Source organism: Myotis lucifugus, unplaced genomic scaffold (assembly GCF_000147115.1).
Source record: "Myotis lucifugus unplaced genomic scaffold, Myoluc2.0 scaffold_0, whole genome shotgun sequence".
Taxonomy (NCBI): domain Eukaryota; kingdom Metazoa; phylum Chordata; class Mammalia; order Chiroptera; family Vespertilionidae; genus Myotis; species Myotis lucifugus.
In genome coordinates, this window is record NW_005871048.1 from 41031894 (window position 1) to 41057269 (window position 25376).

Genomic DNA, 25376 nt, shown 5'->3' on the forward strand with positions numbered 1-25376 from the left:
TGTCAGGTGCTTTCTCCAGGTTGTCTGAAAGAAGGTCTGATGACTCCATTTGGGTGGGGGCTGGAGTGGGAGGTCTGAGCCTTAAATCTTTTGGGGTTACCAGTGTTGGGTAAGTAGTGAAACAAGAGGGTTGTTGGCTGCTCAGGGGGACAGAGATTGCAGGCTGGGACAGCTGCTTGCTTAGCAGCAAATGCATTGTCTTTGCTGCTCTTTTCCTTTTTTTCCTGGGCTTGCTTAGGTGACATGTTCTACATAGATACCTATTTCCTTCCTCTGAGATTCTGTCCCAGGCATGGACAGAGCCATGATCATTGTAGCTTCTCTTTTGAGTAGTTCAGTTTATCTTTAGTAGGTGTCCACTCTCCTTCATTGTTGACTCCAGCTAGAGGCTGGTGGGCACCAAACAGAAAGAGGACTCAGCATAAACTCTATTGTGTTGTAACTCGTCTTGCCAGACTTACGAAAACCGGTCCAAGGGCAGAAGAGCACTAATAAGCAAATGAACTCCTCATTAGGTCACCTCCCAACTCCCTTCTCCTGTCTGGACCTTTTTCTATCGTAAATAAGATCAGAAACCCTGCTACAAGTCATCAGAATGACTGGCACACCCTGTACTATTTGGCTCTGAGCCTTTGTGATTGTGAAAAGTCTCTTTGTTCTCCCCTCTGCTTCACCTCCCAGCTCCTCTTTTGAGATTATGTCTAGGATGAGGGGCACAGGGCTCTTACCCTCTTACTGACCCTCTCCTTCCTACTCTATCCCATCCCAGTTGGCCAGTGGCAGTCAGGTATTTGTTGCATATATGTGCCCAGCACTATGCAAGTCACATCCCATGTGGAGGTAAATCCTATATAATAAAAGCTTAATAGGCTCAGTGTTCAACCCTTTGACCAGTTGCTATAATGCACACTGACCACCAGGGGGCAGATGCTCTGACCGGTAGGTTAGCTTGCTGCTAGGGTCCAGCTGATTGGGACTGGGCAAGACGGGTCGGACACGCCCTGGACGAATCCGTGCACCGGGCCTCTAGTTAGTCATAACAGCTCACATTGATCTCCATAACCCTTCGCATGTGGCTGCTGTGGGCTGCTCTGTCCAGGTTGTCTGAAGAGCTGTGTGCTAGCCATTGTACAAGCAGTTCACATGTCTGATCGCCTCATCCTCCTATCAGCCTAGACTCGTGCCAGATGAAGTGGATATAACTTTTATTCCCATTTTACAGAATAGGATCCTGAGGTTTTACCATTGGTTTCCTGGGGTTATAAAGTAGGAATGACGTCTTATCTGATGCCAAATCTTATATCTTAACTACTCTCTACTACCAAAGGCAATTATGCCACAGGCCTTAGCCTAACACCTCACCAGGGATTTCTCTGGTGGCAGTGCTGATTGATTTCCATGGTAAAGGTGGCCTCTGATCCACCCTCATGCCTGAGATCGCAGTTAATTTTGTTTCCTCTCCTGCAGACGCATACACTGCTGTGGTTTGGCGCAGGTCTCTATCAGACAAGCCCTCAGAAGCAGAGTTAAAAGGCATGTGTACCTTAAAGTACTCAACACAGGACACATCTCTGGGTAATAAAATCATATATGAGAGTGATGGGACACCAACTTTTCTCCTCTGGAAAGTGGGAGGAGGCAGGTGCGGTTTTATTTATATCTGCAGCATTTTATTTTTTTAAATATATCTGCAGAGAACAAACAAAAAGACAGATTATTGGGAAGAGAAGAGAAAAGTTGAATTCATTTTTCTATTGAGAGCCAATTTTTTAAAATGTAGTGCCAGGGTATTATGAAACAATCCTATATAATAAAAGCCTTAGCGAGGGACGGGGCCGGCCATCAAACCTCCCACGGCCCCTCACACTGGTTGGTCCTGCCCCCGAGCGCCCCCAACACCCCTAAATCACTGCCTGGCTCCCTGGTGCATGTGCATTTAGTGAAAGCACAAGAAAATAATTATCAGTCCCTCTGTCCCCAACCAGAGTCTCCAGAGGGCTCTGCTAATACTGCAGCCAAGGTGTGGAATTCTCCCTTCACAGCCTGCAGCCCCAGGAGACCTTCCAAGTTAGCCAAAAAGGCCACCTGAGCATTAACAGGATGGCGGCCTTTTGCTGAGGAATGTAGAGAGGCTGGCTGGGGATTTTGTGAAATTGCGGTGCCTTGCAGATTAGGTGAGCTTTCAATCTCTCTTTAAAAGGGGTGGCAAAGAGGACCCACAGGCCCCAGGAGCAACAGTGAAGGGTAGGCACATTCAAAAATAGAAAAACTTTTAAACAAACAGACATGAAGATCATATTGGGAAACTGAGGGCAGAGCCCCGGAAAGAAAGCAAAAATCATTAAAGGGCCATCATCCATCTTGATATACATTTGCAAACAACACATAAACAACTTCATTTCATGGCATGTGAAATGCAAAACAGTTTTTGTTATGTGTTTTCTTTTGGGCATCCTTAAAGTATGATTAGATCCAGCTGAGGGAAAGCTATAGCTTCCAGCATTAGACCCCACAGCTGGCCCCACCCAGTGGGCCCCCATTGGGGCGGGCCCACCAGACCCCACACATGCACGAATTCGTGTACCGGGCCTCTAGTCATTCTATAAATAAAGGCTTGCATATGATGTTTCTGAATTAGCCTTTTTAGCTTGTTTTAGGGTCTGCTCACAAAAACACTTGTTTTTAAATAATCCCAATCTAACCTCACTGAAGGCAAGGAGTGTGTTTGTTTCTCTACATCACTCGGTGCCCGGCATATTATCTTGATTCATAGTGGATGGATGAATGCTCACATGCAGAATAGAGCAGCTTTGCCCTCACCAAATGCTCCATTCTGTTCTAACAAGTGATTCCATGTAGGCACAGAAGTGGAACTGTTTTCTCTCTCGTGTAACACTCCTTAATGTTATTCTGTGTTTAAAAACAATGTTTTTAACTAGCTCCCTTGCTTTTTTGCCTAAAGTTAGTGCTGGGAAAATTGTGCCTGCTCGCTGAAGGCTTCATGCATCGTAGCAGCCATGTACCTGTGGAAAGCCTATGGCTACTGCAGTTGAAATTCCACTTAATGTGCACACATAAAGGACGAGTTGCTGCCCCTTCCAGCTCGCTGCAATTGTCCGGCAGATGAGCTAATGATGTTTAGGAGGCTAGGGAAGTGGAGGTATTTTCGTAGCTTGTTTCTGTCTCCTCTCCCACAAAGTGCAGCCATCACCTGACACATGACCAATGGGCCCAGCCCTTTTTAGGATGCGGAAGATGCTTCCCTGCGTCTGTGGCTCACAATGGAACAAGACTTCTGCAATGATAGATTGTATCCCTGGTGTTCAAACGCCGTCAGTTAAGCTTATCTGGAACCTATTTAACTATTATCCATCAAGCTTTATATATATAATAAAATAAAAGGAGAGCAAGTGTGGAACCAGAGAGGAAAGACTGTATGTATCCTTGCCAGGGAGCGCTCTCCTCTCTCTATGACTCATGCTTAGCGAAGCAGAGGGACTTGGGAAAGCTGCCTGCAGTCACATTGAGGCAGGCAGTTCTCCTGGCACTTTCTGACATTGAAAATAATGTCCTCATGCCATGAAAGGTGTTTTTCAGATTGTCTGTGCTGTGCTTCTGGGCCAGCCTAATAGCTTTTGTTTAGCTTTAGCGTGGCAGTTCTATGGAAGGTTTGCCAGCCAGAACAAATGAACCCAGACCTTTATATTTGGTATTTTATTAAAGAACCAGCTCTTTCCTGTTTAAAATTTGTAATTCTTTCTGATGGTTGTTAACATACTAAAAGGGATGATGTCTGACCCTTAGCCTTCCAATGGCATGAAATTTGCATTTGTTCATTCTTAAGACTATTTTTGAGTATATTATGTTTCTACAATTTTAGATGTTCAGTTTTTTATAAGTTTGGTTTTGGTATGGGGGGCACTGGCTTGAGCTGAATAGAGGAACTGCTAATTAAATGTTGTTATTCTGATTTTTGCCATTTGACAGCACAAGAAAGAAAGGTCACCTTAATTTTTCTACCTTCATATATAAATAAGGGTTTTTTGGTAAATGCTAAAGCTTCCTGCAAACCAATTGGACTGACAAATATAAATCTCAACTTTTAAACTTCTTTCCTTTTTAGCTACAGAAAGTGATTGTGTCCTTTTATGGTTCCAGAAACTGGCAAGTAGTTTTCTAATATCCCTATGATCACCCCCATCTCACTCCCTCTTTTTTTAAAGAGTTCAACCATTTCTGCTTTAGGAGTTGCCAAAGGGTTTATACCAAAAATAGTAAGGTATGGTGGTGAACTGTTCGGGTGATTATGACTGCTTACAATAATTTTTAAGGAGTAAAAGAAAGTAGCAACATATAAAACAATTTGTGTTGCATAAGAAAGTTAATTTGGATGGATGACTTTTAGATATAAGTTTAATGCAATGAAGTATTATTCATTTGAGTAGAAAATACGGATGGAGGAATCAATTACTGAAAATTTTATTTCCTACAAAACTTGATCTCCAATTTAAATCTACTTTAGGGACCTGAATTTAACTTTAATGATTGTATCATTTCATTTTGAAATTTTAGATGCCAGTTGGCAGGGTCTGCTCACCCTACAATAATCTGTGTTCACTGCCCAAACTGAGTAAAATGATACTCACCTGGTCGGGGAATGGAGGATAGTGGAATAAAGGAGAGTAAGCTGTTGGCTGACCGGTAGCTTGTTTATCTGTGAGTCTCTGTTCACTTATTTGTATCACTGCCTTTTTTCTGTTTCAATAGAAATGTGTAAATAACTGATGTTGTAATTTGTGGATGAGGCTTAGTATTCTTTAGGGTCATTAAACTTGGGAGCTGGAAGGAGTTTGGGTGGTCTGGTCTAGCCTAGAGTTCCAGTGTATTTTGTTTGGCCCATATAGTATGTTTTTTAAACCAGTATAAGTAGACAGCCAGTTTGCTTGGTCATAACACAAGCAGCTTTGCACCTATTGTCTTACATGATTCTTCATGCATTTATATTAATTGACTGACCATTGTAGACATTTGAGTTCGTGATGCAGATAATCCTACCTCTTCATTTGACAGTTACAGGAACTGAACCCCTGGAGGACTGAGCGGATTTCCAAAGTTAACTAGTTCAAGACAGTTGAGAATTGTTTTACAGCCTAAGTATTTTTCTCTGAATTCTGCTTCTTCATTTAGAAAAGATGTTATTTATTTTTCAGTGTGTTAGAGACCTTTGTCAAACTGCAGAGAGGATTTTTAAAGATACCTTACAAATATAATAAAAGCATTGAGAGACAGTGGTGGAGTAGTAAGAGTAAAGGGTCTAATTTAAGTCCTGTGGCTGTGTTTATCTTAGGTACTGCATGGATATTATTCAATATCCACTCAATAAACAGTGGATATTGGAGGTCCCTACCAGCACTAAATTAAAGATTCTCTAATTCTATGTAAACTTTTCTTCCTCCTCTGTCCCCAATTTACTTAACATAGGTGGCTCTCAAGTTCTCCTCCAACTTGAGAGAAGTCTAAGTGTTTGGATTTAGAACTTGTTAGGGGAATTCTTTGAACCTGTGTACTCTGTCCTCTTTGATTTCACTCTCCTATCAGCTTGTCTGTTTCCTGAACTTATTATTGTCCTGCAGAATCCATGCCTCCTTGTACGTGTGGGAAGGAGATAGCAGTGGGGAGGAGATAGTAGGTGGCCCTCCAGGATGAACACATACTATGTCACATCCTCGGCCATCTCTGACCTCCTCCTGCCTGGTACAAAGGCAGCATTTCCTACTAGCTTCATCCATTTAGGCAGGATGATACTTCAAAACCAAATGGGTTATTGTTTCAAATATAAATAATACTCATGAATTTTGACATGCAGAGGTAGGCAAAAGTAGGTTAAATTACCAGCTATCATTACCTAAAATATAAGTCATATGTAATGATACAAAGTGATAACAATAATAAGACAAATAATACAAATAAATAATACAATAATTAATAAAGAAATAATAATAATTATATATATATATATATATATATATATATATGCTAAGTGACAGTCCTACCATCTGACCGGCTGGTAGGTATGATGCACACTGACCACCAGGGGGCAGATACTCAATGCAGGAGCTTCCATGCTGTGGTGACTTGGCAGCTGCGGTTCTCGGGTGATGCACCCTGGAACCAGAGAGGAGGGAGCCCAATTCCTCTCAGGACTGCACATGATTCCACCTTCCGGCGTGGATTATGTTGTTGCTGGGGCACTGTCGGCCCGAATCTGGTTTACTGCACACTTGCGTTTGCATTCCACACCCTGTATGACAGCAACTTTGCGGAGTGCCCTCGCACTCCGGGACCCCTCGGGGGATGTTGGAGAGCTGATTTCGGCCTGATCCCCGCAAGCCAGGCCGAGGGACCCCACCTGCCGGAAGGACTCTGCTCACTCCAAAGATGCCCTTTGAGCCACCCTGGGGAAGGACCATAGGAGGTTGGCTCCAGGGCATGTCCGGCCTGTCTCACCCAGTCCCGCCCCGCTGGCCACCTTCTAATTAATTTCCTTTCAATGTGCACGAATCTGTGCACCAGGCCACTAGTATAATAATAAATTCTGTGTCTCATGGACTCACCACTGTGAACCTACTTTTGCCAACCCCTGTGCATTACTGGTATTCATACATTCTCAGCAGTCCTAGTCATTGTTGCCATTCACCAGACACCCACTATTGTAGAACACAAAAAGATAGAAAACGTGTCCCCTGCCTTGGAGATTTAAAGGCTTAATAGAAGGGTTAGTAGAGTTACAGAAATAGAAAACAGCTATAAACTTGGGCTGTATAACTAGAAGTAAGTCCAGTCTTACCTTTTGCTGTAAACAAAGCATCCTTAGGAACTCAGCTTTTCCATGAATTAGAGAATCAGAATGTTTAAAACACTGAGATGCTTTTCTCCTTTATTAAAGAAAAAAAATCTGATTAAGAAATCCAGATTAGTGCTTAGCTTTCTCTAGCCTCAAAAATGCCTCTAAAGAAATCCATAGTCTCGCACACAAGCACATAAATCTGCTCAACACTGCTTAATTATCCGTGCTTCTATACTGCTGCACTTCACCCAGCCAGGCGTCTTTGCCTGCTCGTTTCTTTTCTGGCAGACTTACTCCTGGCAACTCCACTAAGCCTAGAATACTCCAGAAATTCCGATTTCTATTCCTTTGTTTTCCTCCTTTTTTCTTGCTGACCTTTCTTTTCCTTGGAACTATTCAGATGCACAGCCTACCAGTGATTAATTAATATATGTGATTTTCCTGTCTTAGTCACTGTGTTACTCTTGATTTTGCAGACATGTTCTCTGAAGTTCCTAGCCAACATTTTAGAAGACATCAGGAAATGTTTGTGTCTTGTTAAAACTGGTTTGCTTACTGCACATAGATTTCCTACTCAAAACCAGAAATATTTCCCTTATCTCTGCCCAAACACGCAGTTCCCACAACATTATGTTCTTTTATAAATAGGACTGGTTTCAAGATCCAATTTTCCCAACTTCCTGCTATTCCTAGCTAACGGCCCCTCTCCCTTTAGCCTTACCTTGCCCTGGAGAGAGTGTCCCTCAGGCATGATGTAATCTGTGTGTCCAGCTTTGAAGTGGCGGGAGGGGCCCCACCAGGTGCTTCTGGGAGCAGTTTCACTGAGGTCAGTGAATGGCCACAAAGATAGCCATTTCTGCTTTTACATCATCACAAAGAGGGCACCTCAGCAATCATGTAAACACTTCTTCCCCATTCTCCCCACAAGTAATTCTCCCCTGTTGTCCACATAGTTCACCTGATCAAAGCTGATAAAATTGCGTCCTGGGCTTCAGACAGAGAACAGTTGGCTTCATTCTGACTGACTCCTTACTTTTCTGTTCTGTGAAAGAACAAAGAATGGTCAAGCTATAGGCATTTTCTTTCTGTATCAGAAAGGGGGGATGTCATCTTTAAGGCTGTTTGGAGTTAGAGGAAATTGGGTAGACCAACAGGGATAGAATAGGGATCATGGTGCCTGACACATACTTACTTTGTGAATAAGAAATATGTCTCCAAGGTGACAAGAGAAGATTTGACTTTGGGTGGTGGGCACATGGTGCAATATACAGATCTTATAACATAGAAACCCACACCTGAAACCTGTATGTTCCTGTTGACTGATGTCATCCCAATCAAATTAATAAATAAATATTTTTTTTAAAAGAAATACATCTCCTAGATGAAGAAAGGTCTGACAAAACAACAGCGAGATCAGAGAGAAGAGAAAGAGATAATTTGGGGGACATAATATCCTCCTTGTCATTGGTTGCTTTTTGTTCCATGAGAAGACATAGAAAATAGAGTATGCCCTGGCTGGTGTGGCTCTGTTGGTTTAGCGTCATCCCATGCACTGAAAGGTCACAGGTTCGATCCCTGCCCCGGTTTCGGGCTCCATCCCAGGTAGGAGGCAGCTGATGGATCTGTCTTTCTCTCCCACCCCTCCACCCCCCGTCACTTCCTCTCTTTCTAAAGTCAATAAAACATATTTTTTTAAAAGAAAAAAATAGAGTATCTCTCCTAGAGTAGTTTCTCATATTTCATATTAGTATTTCCAGGTGAGACACTAATGACCTCATTTTTAAGCCTGGGTCTGACAGTTTAGACTTTCACTTTGATATCTAACAAGCCCCTCTTATCTATCTTCACTTCAAAAACTGTGCTGTTGTGCTGCATTTATTTAGCACTTCACATTTGCAAAATTCTGTGCCTGTGTTATTCTCTACCCCAAACCCACTTAGTTATCACCCTTTTTAAGAGTGGCAAACAGGGAAGTCAGGTCTAATGACTGTATATAGGATGTCAAAAACTACCTGCAAACTGGGTTTTAATTTTTTCAATTTCTTTCTGGAAATTGGAAGAATACAAATTATAAACTAACAGATAAAACTTGTAGTTTTATTACTTTATTTGCTTTCTCTCTTACAAAATTAATACCTGTAGGGTTAGAAAGATACCCCAGGAGGTTATCTAAATGAAATTTGCTTAAATTGACCAGTGAGTCCTGAACGGGTCGACTACAAAGGAGACAGTAAGGAATTGTTAGGGATGACAGAACTGTTCTTATAACTTGACTGTTGTTGTGGTTGCCCAACTGTTCACATTTGTCAACACTCATAGACCTGTACTTTGAAAGTATAAATGTTACTGTTTTTACCTTATATCTCTGTAAACCTGTCTTTTTTAAAAAAAAAAAAAAAAAGAAAGAAAAGAAAAATGTTAAAAAAAAGGCCCAGCCCAGCATGGTTCAGTGGTTAGAGTGTCACAGCCCTCCACAGAAGGGTTACCGGTTCAATTCCGATCAAGGGCACATACCTGGGTTGCAGGTTTCCAGCCCTGGTTGGGGAGCATGCGGGAGGCAACCAATGATGTGACTCTCTCACATCCATGTTTCTCTCTCTCTCCTCTCTCCTCTCTCCTTTCTCCCCCATTCTCCTCCCTCTCCCTTCCACTTTCTTTAAAATATCCTCCAGTGAGGATTAACCAAAAGAAGAAGAAGAAGAGAGAGAGAGAAAAAAAAAGACATTGTTATCTGCTTCATGAGGTAGTAATGAATTTGTTGGAAATGCTAAGCCAGACTGGTTGACCATCTGGGGAATGTTTGGGAAGGGATTCTTGCTCCTGCCGCTTCACTTAGTGCTCACTCAGGACAAGTTTGCTAAAAGTTAAAATTAACTGTTTTCCTATAAGAGTAAGAATCTAGGATCTCAAGCAGGAAAACTATTTTAACCTACTAATGTCTTCATTACCAGTTCCTATATTAGACTCTGACCCCCTTTTTAAACACTTGACAAAAATAGAATAGGCATTAGAAAATTATCTCACCAAAATATGATTTTATTTTAGGTAGATGGGGGCAACTAATAATTGATGAAAGCAGAATTTCAAGCAGGATGCAAAAGAAAGTTAATTATCCTTTTATAATGAGAGAATGGGTGGCAGTGATTGGATCCAATTCTGGTCAAATAATCACAGGACACCTTCCTTGGTTCTAGTTCACGAATGCACTCAAACCTTTTGCTAATTATTATACACACTTTGCTTCATTAATGAGATTCCCAGTCCACATTACAGGCTCTGGAGCCAGCTACGTGTTCTTTTTGGCATTCTTTCTTTCTTCCCTTTACCCAGTCACCCATCTCCATGTCTGCCCGGCTCAGGGACTGTGGTCTCCATCTGGAAAGCCTGTTGCCACCGGATACAGAATTCAAGTTCAGGGTGATGGCTCTCATGATCAGATAAACGCTGTGGAAAGCTTGCTCAGTCATATGGAAGAGCCAGTGCTGCCGCTAAACGGTGGAGCAGATGAGCTCCAGGCTCTGGCGTCTGTGCCTCCGCCCTGTTCAGCCGGGAGCACTGTCATCTGTGACTCTGAGAGGGCTGATGGGCATTGCCACTCTCACCTTCAACAGTAGCCTTTATTTGAATCCCGTGGAAGAAAAGCTGTGTCTCTCCCCCCTTGCCTTTTTTTAAAATCCTCACCCAAGGACATGCTTAGAGAGAGGAAGAGAAACCGAGAGAGAGAGAAGCATCGATGTGAAAGAGAAACATCCATCGGTTGCCCTCAGCACATGCCCCAACGGGAGATCAAACCTCAACTCAAACATGTGCCCTGACTAGGAATCGAACCAGCAACTCTTCAATGCACAGGATAACACTCAACCAACTGAGCCGCTTTTTTTGCTTTTTTTTTTTTATGAAATTGGTCACAAGTAGGAAATCCCATGTGACTTTTACGATCTGTGTAATCATAGTGAGTCTCTGGTGCTTTTCTTTTCCCTCTTGACTTTTGTGTGACCACTCTTCCCTTCCGAGATATCTCCGAGGCATCAGACTTTTGCCCCCTTGTCAGTTTTGCAGCCTGTAATTCTGCTCTCCTTCCTTCCTGGTGACATTGGTCTTGAATGAGCAGCAGTGCAGGCAAATGCCCTGAGGAATCCTGAACATAGCCTGACTTTTGAGGAGAGACAGCCTCTCAATTCCTGCTAATTCACTAGTCATGATTTGGCTTCCTAGGCAAGTTCTGTCTTCACCTGGCCACCCCCCTTAGCACCGTGGACAGAGATCCTGCAGCCCTGGTAACCAGCTTTCAGAGCTAGAGCTAGAACCTGAGAACATACTTCTTCATTCTCTCCTTTCTGTAACACGCCTTCCTCCAAAAAATACTCATGTCTTTAAAATTGTTGTAAGTTTACTTATATTTTATAAATTGGAAGCTCAGAATGTCTCTGCCGTCATGAGCACAAACATTGTTGGGGTTACTTGGGTTGCATTTGTTTATCCTTTGCACACTCACAGTTTGCCTAGCTTGGCAGCCTGCTGGCCTGGACAATAATAACGCTTCTGTTGAGGTGAGCAAACAGCTGATGGTGTGGGGCACGGAGGGGACTCCTACAGTGGCTGCCTGTAATCTGCCAGGCCAGTGGTCAGAGCAGGCGAGAACAAAGGCCAGTCTGTTTGCAAGCAAATTGGAAAATCAATGTGTTAGTTGTGTTCTTGTCTCTTTGCCTTTCTCCTGGCTGACAGGGAGAATGCTGGTCCAGCAGCCTGCAGACCCATTCCAGGCAAGTACCCACTCTGGAGACTTACCTGCCTGTCATATTACCCCTGGCAATTCTGAAAAGGCCCAAGTTTATCTGTCTGAACTGCTTCAAAAATCATTGACAGAGCGATTCTTTCCAAACTCACTATCCAAACCTGGGCCCTTACCATGTCAATATTTTGAGTTGTATATTTTCTAGATAGCTACTCCAATAAGTTGTGTGCTAATTTCTTTTTTATCATTGATGTGGGCTTGGAAGGGAGTTTATTTCCTGCTTGGCTGGGAAAGGCAGGAATTGCACTTGGGGCAGCATATGTCATGGTATATGAGGAAATGTTTTCCTCTTATTCCTGAATTTATTTAATGTCATTTAGTTGAGAATGTTCTCGCCATGGTTGTGTGTCTGGAGTACATATTAGGTTTATAGAGGAGAGATCGTACTGAGCAGCCCTGTCCCAGGAGGGAAAGCGTAAACTTATTAAAGACCCCTTTGAGTCTGCTGACAAATCAATCTAAGGGCTGCAGTGCACAGTTGATTATATTGGAGGTGGGAAGTCTTGTAACTTTCCTTTAGGCTTCTAAGAAATAAAGTGTGAGAGAAAAGACTTTTCTGTTGTCTGTGTGAAGTTAGCCTCACAAGGTTAGAAAGTGGCTTAAAACCAGTTTTGATTTGAGCTTTGAAGCTTTTACTAGTATAGCCAGGTCTTATCATCTTTGTCATTCTCGCTCAAAGCCTAACAATGATCAGCTGATCAGAGAAAAGGGTGTTTTGCTGGATATGGTTGTGGTGCTCTTATTTTAAAGTCCATCAAAAAAAAAGAAAAGTTCTTTGGAGGTGGAAGAAGGCATAGAGGGGATAAACGGTGATGGGGAAAAAAATAATTTAATTTAATTTTTTTTTAAAGTCCTAACTCTTTAGTGGTTGTTGGAGACATCCTAAAGTGGAAGATTAGATTGTAAATGAGGATTAGGTTTAAAATAATCTTGGGTAAAGGAAGTAATTGACATTTTTTATTTTGTTTTGTTTGCTTTTAAAAGGAAAAATGTACTGATCCTAACATCATTACTACCAAAAACACCTCCTGGCAACTAGCAGTGCCCTTTTAGCACTTACTGTTCCACCTGGTGTAATTGTTCAGCTTTGTATACTTTGCTTTGGAACGAGATTATAAATGCCCCAAACAGGTAGTTTACAGTTCTTCATATATACCACAGATGTTAACAAAATGGTCAGCACATGATAGCCTTTAATACGTGTTGAATAAAGCTCTTGTTTTATTGCTGAAAACCTGCCATGGGCCATGAATGGTGTCAGGCACTGAGGAGCCAGGGTTGAGCTAGTCAGTCGCTGCCCCTACTTGCTCAGGGAGGTTACAGGCTAACAAGGAAACATCTCCATCATTTAGGGAATACACCTGTTATGTCATGACTTTTTTGTTTAAAAAGTAAAATTAACTTTTAATTGGCCATTATACTTTAGATCTCAGATTTTTCAGAGGAAGCAGGAGAGGAGCTCAAGTGGCTCAACAATTGATTTTACAATGTGAGGAAAGTCATCCTATATAATAAAAGGCTAATATGCAAATTGACCAAATGGTGGAATGACTGGTCGCTATGAAGCACATTGATTACCAGGGGACAGATGCTCAACACAGGAGCTGCCCCCTGGTGGTCAGTGCACTCCCACAGGGGGAGCGCCGCTCAGCCAGAAGCCGGGCTGACGGCTGGCAAGTGTAGCGGTGGTGGCAGGAGCCTCTCTCGCCTCCACCGCGGGCCTAAGCCAGCAGTCGGGCATCCCCCTAGGGACCCCAGACTGCAAGAGGGCACAGGCTGGGCTGAGAGGACACCCAATACATGAATGTCGTGCACCGGGCCTCTAGTGAAATAATAAAAGACATATTTTGTTTCACTTATCTGCAGAGGATCTCATTAGATCTAGTATCTCTGGCACCTATATGATGCCTTTCTTTGGCCAGATCACTCTCAACCTGAACACAATTTAACCAGTTTCTATCTTTATGCTTTTAAAGGGCTTAATTCTGTAGAGAAAGAGACATTTTGTAGGCAAATCTAAGATATTCAAAAGACTGGAGAGGGCTCGATGACTCTAAATCCATAAAACATCTTCAAATCTTATTTTTGCCTAATCTCTCTAATCGGAGCACTAATAAATAGTCTAAATTAAATACTACTTCTCACTTTCCCTTTTTCTCGGCTTTTACTTTGGCAGAGAACTTGTTTAGCATGAAACTGTCCCAGTAGCAGATGGCAGGAAGGAGCAGGTGGCAGATTGAATAAACAGCCTCTGAAAAACACTGGGATACGCCTGTAGCCCCAACTCTCAATCTGGCACAAAATCCTTGCACTCCAAGTTTTTGTCTTGCCTTTTTGTTTTTAAGAAAACACTTTGATTTTTGTAGAGCCCAGAGATTGACCTGCTTCTATCAGGTTAAAGAAAAAGTGGGGACTTTAGCTGACATGATGTGATATTTGAAGATCCATCCCAATCAAAATAGATAAAAAGAGGACTGCAAAGCCCCTTATATTGTCTCTGCTCTGAGGCTTGTGGCCTGGACCCGCCAAGAGCAAGAAGCGCTCTGACCCAAAGTGTTACCAATGTGTGCAAACACAAGGCAAGGGTAGTGTTCGGAATGCCTTTGTGGCAACACTGTCACTACATACGCCTTAGCGTGGATTGCCTTTTAAAGCCAAGTGTGGAGCAGTAGGAAGCAAGAGGAGGCAGACTGAAGAGCTAGAGCAGAGCTGTGAAGAAGGCAGCAGGACTGTGGGTTCCGAAGACCTGGGGGACCTGAATGTTAAGTTAATTTTCATTATTTTTTCTTCTTTTTTTTCTTTTGATTTATTGATGAGTATGCCAATCTCTCCTAAGTGCCACAAGAAATATCAATATGACACAAAGCTAATTCCCTCTAGAGTTGCTCTGCTCTTCTATTTTTCTTTTTTGCTTCATCTGTTTTATTGTGAATTTCTAAGAGTCAGCTTCAGTTCCACATCTCTCTTCTAATGAACTATGTATTCACATAACACCATGGTTAGTATTTCTACCAAGTCATTTTTCATAAGTCTCATATTAAAACAAGATATTGATTTAGGGGTTATTAAATAAGGAATACAATTTTTACAATCTTTTTGTTATTTATTTATTTTTTGCCTTCTCTTTTCCATTTCAGACTTTATGGTTAGTGAGTTTTAGCCTCGAATTTTTGTAGACTGTTGACTTTTATGACTTTGATCCTATTGACTACATATCTGTAAATACCTAAGAGAAGCATCTGCTGGTGGAAGATGTATTTTGGCATTGACATTTAAGAGTTAACACCTGTTTTCTCTCTCCTTATGCTCTTTTTAGATTCCGGCACAGCCCCAATTGCTGGTACCTGAGAGACTGGACTATCCACACCTGGATTAGGCAGTGTCTAAAATATGGTGCACAAGACAAGGCCTTATATACCCTTGTAAATAAGGTGAGGGCTCTCCTGGCGTTTGCAACTTGTTCTTCTGAGTTTAGAGGATACGGTGTTTGAACCAGCAAAAATAATACAAGAAATAACTTTTAAAAATTATTTTCTCTCAGATGTCCTTTTTATAAGGGAGCTAGATATAAATCAACACATTAAAAATAAAATTCCTGTAGCTGCTGCTTTCTCAGCACAATGACTCAGAAATGGGCAAGTAGAAGCAAAGGTAGTCCACTCAGGAGAATGCTGCACTGATGCTCCTTTCATTCTTGATCCCTGGGCCTTGGATTTCTTACCTGGCTTCCTTTGGTGAAGTTTACGGGGAAAGTCAAGGCCCTAGTATTCATACTATCTTACACATTTTAAAGAGACGTATTCCAAGTTTACTCAAAGCATATCTGCCCTAGCTAGTTTGGCTCGCTAGTTAGAGCGTCGGCCCGCAGACTGAGGGGTTGCAGGTTTAATTCCGGTCAAGGGCACTGTACCTCAGTTGCAGCCTTGATCCCCTCCCCAGTCTCTCTCTCTCTGTCTCTCCCCTTCCCTTCCACTCTTTCTAAAAATCAATGGGGGGGGGTGGGGGAGGAATATCCTTGGGTGAGGAATAACAAACAAACGTTTAAAAAAACATGTCTTCTCAGTTCCCTGACCCCTACCCTCAAAGGCATAATGCTAAGTGAAATAAGTCACTCAAGAATAAAGTACAAAATAAGCAAAAATTTAGAATGTTGTTATGTGAGTTTCAAGCTACAACACTATAAAAATATTTTAACAATAATTCTATGAAAATTATTATTTCTATAGTATATTGTATTTAACATACAATATATAGACATTGTATGTTAAAACTCAAAAGGAAATACTAATTTTGTTTTGGGGATTTTGTCTCCCATGACTTGGGCCCAATTAAACTTAATATACATTGCAGAGAGTTTGTATGTGAGACATTGCATTGGGTATGGCATTGTCTATAAAAATAATTAATATCCTGCCCTTGCCTCAGGAAACCTATAATTTAACTAGAGGCCCAATGCACGAAATTCGTGCAAGAGTAGGCCTTCCTTCCCCCGGCTGCCAGCAATGGCTTCCCTCTGGCACCCGGGACCTGGGCTTCCCTCGCAGCCCCAGCTTCATCCAGAAGGTCGTCCGGAAGGACATCCAGTCTAATTATCATATTACTCTTTTATTATTATAGATAAGGCAGATAAGCAGATTCACTGGTAAATCTAATATTGGGCCCCAGGGGAAAGAGTAGATTAAATCCTGCTCTCTTCAGTTCATAGTTTTGTAACACAGGTTATACTAAAAGAAGAAAATTCCTGGGCAAACTAAACAAGAAGGATCTCAAAAGGCAGAAAAGTCTATCTTGTTTTCTGCTGTTCCTGCTCTTTTATGGAAACAACACTCAGGCTATTACCCCAAAAATTCCATGAGTTACCTATAACTTCAGGCAAATAATTTATCCACTAAAACTTCAGGGTTCTGGCCAGCCCAGCATGTCTCAGTGGTTGAGCATTGACCTATAAACCAGGAGGTCACAGTCTGATTCCCGGGCAGGGCGCATGCCTGGGTTGCAGGCTCGATCCCCAGTGGGATATGTGCAGGAGGCAGCTGATCAATGATTCTCTCTCATCATTGATGTTTCTCTCTCTCTCTCTCTCTCTCTCTTTCTCCCTTCCTCTCTGAAATCAATAAAAACAAAAAATATTAAACAAAACACACACATAAAACTTCAGGGTTCTGTGCCCCATTCCTGGAGATTCTGATTCTGTAAGTCTGAGGCTTATGAATGTGCACTATTAAAAGCATTCCTGAACAGTCCATATTTGGAGAAATCTGGATTCTCAAATGTTCAACTGCTTGTGAACAGAACATCTGAGAAGCTTGATTAGTACTATTTCATTAACATAGTTCTTGGGTATTTAAAAACCAGACAAAGAGACAACAAAGAGATAACAAGTACTGGCAAGGATCTTTCTGGAGCCCAGGTATTGGTCATTTTTTAATGGACTTTCTAAATTTTTTTAATGGACTTTAAAAAGGGAACCCTTGTTCACTGATGGTGGGAATGTAAATTAGTGCAATCACTATGGGAAATAGTATGAAGATTCCTCCAGAAATTAAAAGTAAAACCACGATATGATCCAGCAATCCCACTTCTAGGTATATATCCAAAGGAAATGAAATCACTATCTCAAAGGGTAATATGCACTCCCATGTTCATTGCAGCATTATTCACAATAGACAAAACATGGAAACAGCATGTCTATTGACAAATGAATGGATTAAAAAGTATGGTCTGGCCCTAGCTGGATTTGCTCAGTGGATAGAGCATTTACCTATGGACCAAAGGGTTCCTGGTTGATTCCGGTCAAGGGCACATGCTCGGGTTGCAGGTTTGGTCCCTGGTGGGGGACGTGCAGGAGGCAGCCGGTCAATGATTCTCTCTCATCATTGACTCTCACTCCCTCTCCCTTCCTCTCTGAAATCAATAAAATATTTTTTTAAAAGTATGGTCTTTATACACAATGGAATATTATCCTATATAATAAAAGGCTAATATGCAAATTGTCCCCCTGACTGGGAGTTCGACCAAGAGTTCGACTGGAAGTTCGACTGGGAGTTAGACCAGGGGGCGGGGGTGGCCAGCCAACCACCCGCAGCCCCTCCCCCTGGCAACCCCTACCCCTGATTGCCCCCCTCCACCCTGATCAGGGGTGGGGACAGCCAGCCAACTGCCCCCAGCCCTCCCCCAGACCTGCCCGGCCCAATCGGCCCCGATCAGGGCAGGCTAACCGGACCCCACCCATGCACGAATTTGTACACTGGGCCTCTAGTTAAACTATAAAAAAAAGAGATCCTGCCATTTGTGAGAACATGGATGGAAGTTAAGGGCATAATGCTAAGTGAAATAAGTCAATCAGAGAAAGACAAATACCCTATAATGTCACTTATATGTGCAATCTAAAAAAAACAAACTCATAGAAAAGGAGTGTAGAATGGTGGATACCAGGGGCTGAGGGTTTTGGGAAATGGGAAGATATTGGTCAAAGGGTACACATTTCCAGTTATAAAATGGATAACTTCTGAGGATCTGATGTACAACATGGTAACTATGGTTAACAATACCATATTGTATAGTGTGTGGTGAAAGATGTGTTCACTAATCTTATTGTGATGATCATTTCTCAATATCATGTGTATTAAATCATATTGTACACCTTAAACTTAAGCAAGTATAATATGCCAATTACACTTCAATAAAAGTGGGGGAAAACAGTCTAAGGGCCAGAAAATGTTGCATAAGGTGATAATGTGTGCTTTCTTATGGGAGTCTCTTTTTGCATTGATATTCATACCTTATAAAAAAAATCTCTGAATCAGTGGAGTATGTGGGAGTGGGGGGAGTTGGTTTAAGTTTTTTGGTTGTTTTTTTCAGTTTTTTGGTTTGTTTGTTTACCTATGATGAGGTATTAGAATTGAGTTTTATTTTTCACATATCAATTGTCTTACGTCAAACACCTCCCACTTTCTCACCCCGAGTAGCAGTCCCAGTTACCAAAGCTCATGAGTCACAGCTTCTCTTTCCCTGTCACAGAGGCTGTAAAATGATAGTCAAATATTTTAAAGCTGATGGTGGCAAGTTTCATCCTGAATAATAATAGGCATATATTATAAATCCAATTAAACTGGATGTTTTCCTCTTATTTTTCTTTTCATTTTCATTACAGGTTCAATATGGAATTTTCCCAGATAACTTTACATTCAATTTACTGATAGATTATTTCATAAAGAAAGAAAATTACCAAGGTAAGAAACCAAGCCCATTTATAATGGGGCTTCAGCTCCCAAAAAGAAGTAGATGTAGTCACTTTCCCTTTTCTTCTTAATGATATCTCTTTACATCACTCTTTTAGTCAGAGATAGATTTGTAGTTGATTTGACATGCCACTTGCCCAGAGAGGAAATCATGTCCAGGTTTTTTCCCCTCTGAGTTTCTTACATTTCTCTTCTTCATGTCTCTTTAGGCAAAGGACAGTGAGTTTAATTAAGCAAAAAACCCTGCCTGAGCTTCCATGGCTAGTCAAGGTTATAGTGATGCTGTTATTAGCTTGCCCCCTTTTCTGGGCACCATTTGCTAACTTTGTTTAATTTAAAGTACAGTTGTATTATTTAAAATATAAAACTATAAAACCAGTTGACTCATCCTGGAAAGAGCAGTACAGTCACTATGAAGGAAAGCCATTTCCCCTCCCTGGGACTTTATTACTGAACTAGTGGCCTGGTGCACAAATTTGTGCACATTGAAAGGAAATTAATTAGAAGAAATATTTTAATATCGCTCTTCGCCCTTTCTCTATAATAGAAGTGTCAACCAAATTCACGATTGACAATGACATACCGAAACACCTGTGCAATTGGCACCAGCAAGAGCTTTATATGTATCGCACATGCTTGAGTCACCTTAGCCTTTTATAGATATAGAATAAACTTGCTTAATTAGACCTGCTTTCTGATTTAGCTAAACTTTTCCCAGCCCAGTAAATGGCCAGTGTGCATCACAGCAGCTCCTGCATTGAGCGTCTGCCCCGCTGGTGGTCAGTGCACGTCCTAGCGACCGGTTGGATGTTCAGACACTTAGTATATTAGCCTTTTATATATATACTAGAGGCCCGGTGCACAAAAATTTGTGCACTGGGGGGGGGTGGAGGGGGGTCCCCCAGCCCGGCCTGTGCCCTCTCGCAGTCTGGGACCCCTCAGGAGATAACGACCTGCTGGCTTAGGCCTGCTCCCGGGTGGCAGAGGGCAGGCCCAATCCCTAGGTGCAGCCCCTGGTCAGGCTCAGAGCAGGGCCGATTGGGGAGTTGGGGCGCCGCCCCGTCATGCACAGAGCAGGGCGGATTGGGAGGTTGCGATGCCACCCTCAGTCACGCTCAGGGTAGGGCCGATTGGGGGGTTGGGGCACCGCCCCTGTCACACTCAAGGCAGGGTCGATGGGGAGGTTGCGGCGCCACCCCCTGTCACGCACAGAGCAGGGCCGATCAGGGAGTGGGGCGCTGCTCCCTGTCACTCACAGAGCAGGGCCAATCAAGGAGTTGGGGCGCTGCCCCCTGTCACTCACAGAGCAGGGCCCATCAGGGGGGTTTGGGGCTCCGTACCCTGTCACACACAGAGCAGGGCCGATCAGGGGGTTGAGGAGCTCCCCCCTGTCACTCACAGAGTAGGGCCGATAGGGGAGTTGGGGCACTGCCCCCTGTCACACACAGAGCAGGGCGGATCAGGGGGTTGGGGCGCTGCACCCTGTCACACACAGGGCAGAGCCAATGGGGAGGTTATGGCTCTACCCTGTCACACACAGAGCAAGGCCCGTGGAGGGGGGTTGGGGCGCCACCCTCTATCACCCACAGAGCAGGGCCGATCAGGGGGTTGGGGAGCCGCCACTGTCACACTCAGGGCAGGGCCGATCAGGGGGTTGGTGCGCCGCACCCTGTCAAACACAGAGCCACAGGGCGATCAGGGGATTGGGGAGCTCCCCCCTATCAGGCACAGAGCAGGGCTGATCAGGGGGTTGGGGCGCCTTCCCCTGTCACGAACAGAGCAGGGTGGATAGGGAGGTTGTGGCCCCGCCCCCTGTCACACACAGAGCCGCAGGGCGATCAGGGGGTTGGGGAGCTCCCCCCTGTCAGGCACAGAGCAGGGCTGATCAGATGGTTGGGGCGCCTTCCCCTGTCACGCTGATCCCAGTGCCGGGAGCCTCGCTGCTCCGCTGATCCCGGTGCCGGGAGGCATATTACCCTTTTACTATATAGGATAGAGGCTGGTGCACGGGTGGGGGCTGGCTGGTTTGCCCTGAAGGGTGTCCTGGATCAGGGTGGGGGTCCCCACTGGGGTGCCTGGCCAGGCTGGCTGAGGGGCTGAGGGCTGTTTTCCGGAAGCGGGTGACTGAAGCTCCCAACCGCTCCTTTTTTTCTTTTCTTTTTTTTTTCTATTCTGGGCCAGCTTTAGCTCTGAAGCCTCGCTGCTGAAAACATCGATACAATGTTGCGGTCCGGCTGGCTGAACCTGGCTGACTGACAGCCGGTTTCTGGGGTTTTGTTTAGCTTCTTATTTGCAACATAGTACATATTGCTTAGAGTTGCAGCTGAGAGGCCGGCAACTCAGGCGGGGAACGTTGGAGTCCGCAGTCACTGGAGCAAGCAAGCCTCCCTGCTCGCTTCAGTGCATGGCTGCTGGCCGCCATCTTGGCTGACAGTTAATTTGCATAAGGATATGCTGATTAGCCAATGGGAAGGGTAGCGGTCGTATGCTAATTACCATGTTTCTCTTTTATTAGTGTATATATATATCTGTAAATAAGTGGATCGGTTATCTCTGAGATCTCTGAGATCTCTTTACCCCAAATTCTCTGATCCTGTGACATTAATTTAAAGTGGCTCTTTCACCTCAGCCACAATAAGGGAGCCAATGAAAGATGGTGATTGCAGCAGACTCTACAGAGTTGTCAGGTGGGACCCTGACAGTCTCCAGTGGAATTCTTTTTCTAAATGCAGAGTAGTAATGTTGAAAATGTTCGATTCCGGTCGATCCCAGGTTCGATTCCGGTCAAGGGCATGTACCTTGGTTGCACCTTGGTTGTGGGCACATCCCCAGTAGGGGGTGTGCAGGAGTCAGCTGATCGATGTTTCTCTCTCATCGATGTTTCCCTCTCCCTTCCTCTCTGTAAAAATCAATAAAATATTTAAAAACAAAACAAAACAAAACTGGACTTTTAGCTTTAATTTTGCTTTTAAAATATTGTTTTATTTGCAGTTGTTGTCCCTCTCCCCCCCTTTTTTTAATCTCTTCCAGGTCATTACTTTGCTACTGACTAGATGACTTCCTGGTCTGCTTGTCTATCTCAGTTTCCCCATTTATAAAAAGAATATAGAAATTCTTGCTTGTGGCCTCATTCCAAACCATGACAACATGTACAAAACCAGCTGGCTAGAAACAGCTGCAAATCAGTGCTAACTCTTGTAATTATGAGTGTATGCAAAAATTGGTTAACATAACAACTCAGTCAGTTAGTCAGAAATATTTGTGTCTGTTAAATGCAGGTTCCACATTTTAAATCAATATTAACATTCTCTAATTTAACAATATTAAGAAGAGGAAATTGTTTGAACTTGATTTTCTTGGCTTCTGTCTATGTTGTGGAATATTGAGGGAAAATAAAAATTGCTCAATGTCCGATCTCCTATGACCAGTGTTCATGTGGAAACAAATACGTTGTATATTACACTCAGGTGCTTATAATTTATGAATGAGCATTTTCCTTTCCCCTGTTCAAGTCTTTTAAACTGAGTTCAATAGTCCTCTTTATATTAATCAGTTTTTTGTCTTTGAAATAATACCTGGGATTGAGGATTGCCTCTAGCATTTGTCTTCTCTTGCCCTAACAAGGAGAAGGTGCCAGAACACAGAATGGAGCAGTCAGCCCGGCCCCACTCTGCTTGTCAGGGTGATCTGGAAAATATATTTGCCTCCTTTCTGTGTGCCTGAGCTCTTCCAGCTGATAGACATGCTGCCTTAAATTTGCTTCCCAGTGTATGAGGCATTTTCATATATATTATTTTGTTGGACTGTCCAACAATCCTTTGAAGTAGATGGGACAAATGATATTTTATCATTAGTAACTTGATGCTGGGAGAAATTAAGTGGTTTATTCAATGTCCTTGAGGAGAGTGGTACAGTAGCACCTGGTTTAGTGCATACAAGTATGTACAATAGAAGCTAAAGGTTTGGGAAGAACTAGGAACAGAGCCACATTTTTTTACTTCTTAATTCTGTTTATTTTTCTATCGTACCCCATGTTTTTATAAGAGTATTTATAGTTAAATACAGATTTGGTGATGTTACCTGCAGCTAATTTGCTCTCGTTTTCACTTTGATCTTCCTGCCAGATGCTTTATCCGTAGTTTTTGAGGTCATGATGCAAGAAGCCTTTGAAGTACCTTCCACCCAGCTTCTCTCCCTCTATGTTTTATACCACTGCCTGGCAAAGAAGACAGACTTCACTGTAAGTGATCTACCTTCAAGCAGTTCCCCAGAACCTTAGAAAAAGCAGGTAGTGGCTACTGGGCAGGCTGAGGTGGCCAGAGGAAACCCCGGCTCTCGGATCTGGAAAGAGCTGTCTGCTGGGCAGCTCTGTGGCTGTGTACAACGAGGAATGAGTGCGCTCCATTGTAGTTAGTGCTTTCTAACAAAGTGGAACTGGATGTCCTCCACTCACGAGAATCACAAGTGAAAGTGCTTAGGCACGTTTTGAAACTTGATCTAGTTCCAGTGCTCTTCAGAAATGGGTAACAGATAGTCATTGAGAGCTGGACCTGGCATATCAAAGAGGAAATGAGGCTGCTGACTTTGACCACAACCCTAGGTATTAAATACCAATTATTTAATTTCTATCAGTACTTTCCTAAGGTTACAGTGGGTCAATCCAGAATGTCAGGTTTTGGTTTTATCCATTAGGTTAGGTATTTAGTCATTATTTATTGCTGTCCTAAGAATAACAACAGTGATAACACAATAACTAATATTTAAATAGCACTTTATACTAGGAAATTTATTAATGCAGTCAGTTCTCACAACTTTGTACAGATGAGAAGGCTGGGGCACAGGGATGTCAGTTAATAGCATGAAACTGCCTTATGAAGCCAGGAAGTCTGATCCTATTATCTGCCCTTAACCTTAAATGTAACATTAAAAAATTCTGATTTGGGCCCTAGCCAGTTCTGCTCAGTGGCTAGAGCGTCAACCTGTGGACTGAAGGGTCCCGGGTTTGATTCCGATCAAGGGCACATGTCCAGGTTGTGGGCTCAATCCCCAGTAGGGGGCATGCAGGAGGCAGCTGCAGATCAATGATTCTCTCTAATCATTGATGTTTCTATCTCTCTCTCCCTTCTCCCTTCTCTGAAACCAATAAAAAAATTTATTTTTTAATTCTAATTTGGATAAGAACTGAAAATGTCATCTAGTCCAGCCCACATTCTAAAGAAGTTATGGTGTGTTTGCTTTTCTAAGATGAGTGTTAATAGCCTATGGCAAACACCATATTCATTATCTCATTAAATATGTATTAAGCACCTATAACATTTCATACCTGTGCACAAAGGTAAGCAAACATTTCCTGCCTACAATCTAAGAAGATTACAGGCATTTAAAAATGAAACACACACAAATATAAAATTATGACTATAATGAGTACTACAAAGATGTGGTCTATGAAAGGCTATAGGAATTTTTGTTTGTATTTTAAACTTAGATAGGTTAGGAAAGGCTTTCTTATGGAAATAGTTCTCGGGTTAATATTTGAAGGATGACTAGGAATTAACTGACTGAAAAGGGGAAAGAAAATCCAAAACATGTGCAGAAGCAGAAAGAATATGGTGAGCAGAAAGGGACTGGAGGAAGATAGGAAGATAATCAGTGTAGCTGCAACAGAGAGAATGGAAGGCAGCTGTAGGATGAGACAAGGTAGGAAAATATAGATCATGCTAAGCTATTTGTCTTCATCCTAAAATAGTGAGAAACCATTGAAAAGTTTTTAGCAGAGGTGTGACATGATCAGATTTGTAATAAAAAGATGCCTCTGGCTGTAATGTGCATAAAAGATCAGAGTGGGACCGGGATGGCTGTGGTCAGAGCACTTAGGAGATGATTATGGTTGTCTGAGCAAGAGATAATGGTAGTTTGGGACCAGGATGTGGTGGAGTTAGAGCGTAGCCAATGGACATATTTGGGAGGCAGATAACATGATGATGAACTAGATGTGGAGGCAGGAAAATGGGGGTCAAATCTTATCTCAGTTTCTGGCTTGTGTATCTGGACAGAGGGGTTGCCATGTGTTTGCAAAGGGAACTCTGGAAAAAGACTGGGTTTTATGAAGAAAATCATTAATTTAGCTCTGAAGTATGGCTCTGAAGACTGCGTTTTGAGACAGTCGAGATTGCACAAGGGAAATTAGGAGCTTAATGGAAAAATCTGGATATAAAATTTATACATCCATGTGTAAATGTCTGAAAATGAGCCACAGAGCAAAAAGGAAATAGAAATGTGCAGACCACAAAACCCACGGGAAGAGAGTGGTCTGCAGTATAGCATGCTTCTGAGTAAGATGAGGACCTTTTTAAATTTCATTAAATGCAGTGGCATGAAGGCACAAAATAATAACCTTTGTTTCCATAGAATAATGGAGCAGGAAACCAAATTGGAGTGGATTGTGGAGTGAGTTAGAGGTGCAGAAGGGAGACAGCAAGTGTAGGCAGGTGTT

At 42.7% G+C, this 25376-nt stretch overlaps 1 protein-coding gene across 3 annotated transcripts in view; it reads left to right on the forward strand.

Annotated features, from left to right (window-relative positions):
• Positions 1 to 25376, forward strand: part of MRPS27 (mitochondrial ribosomal protein S27) — an 82346-nt gene that overhangs the window by 47303 nt on the left and 9667 nt on the right. For all 3 annotated transcript variants that reach the window (XM_006081345.3, XM_014451825.2, XM_023750900.1), the window contains 3 exons: positions 14959 to 15073; positions 18796 to 18874; positions 23008 to 23123. In XM_006081345.3, coding sequence (XP_006081407.1) covers positions 14959 to 15073; positions 18796 to 18874; positions 23008 to 23123 — 310 coding nt within the window. The remainder of the gene's footprint in view (positions 1 to 14958; positions 15074 to 18795; positions 18875 to 23007; positions 23124 to 25376) is intronic.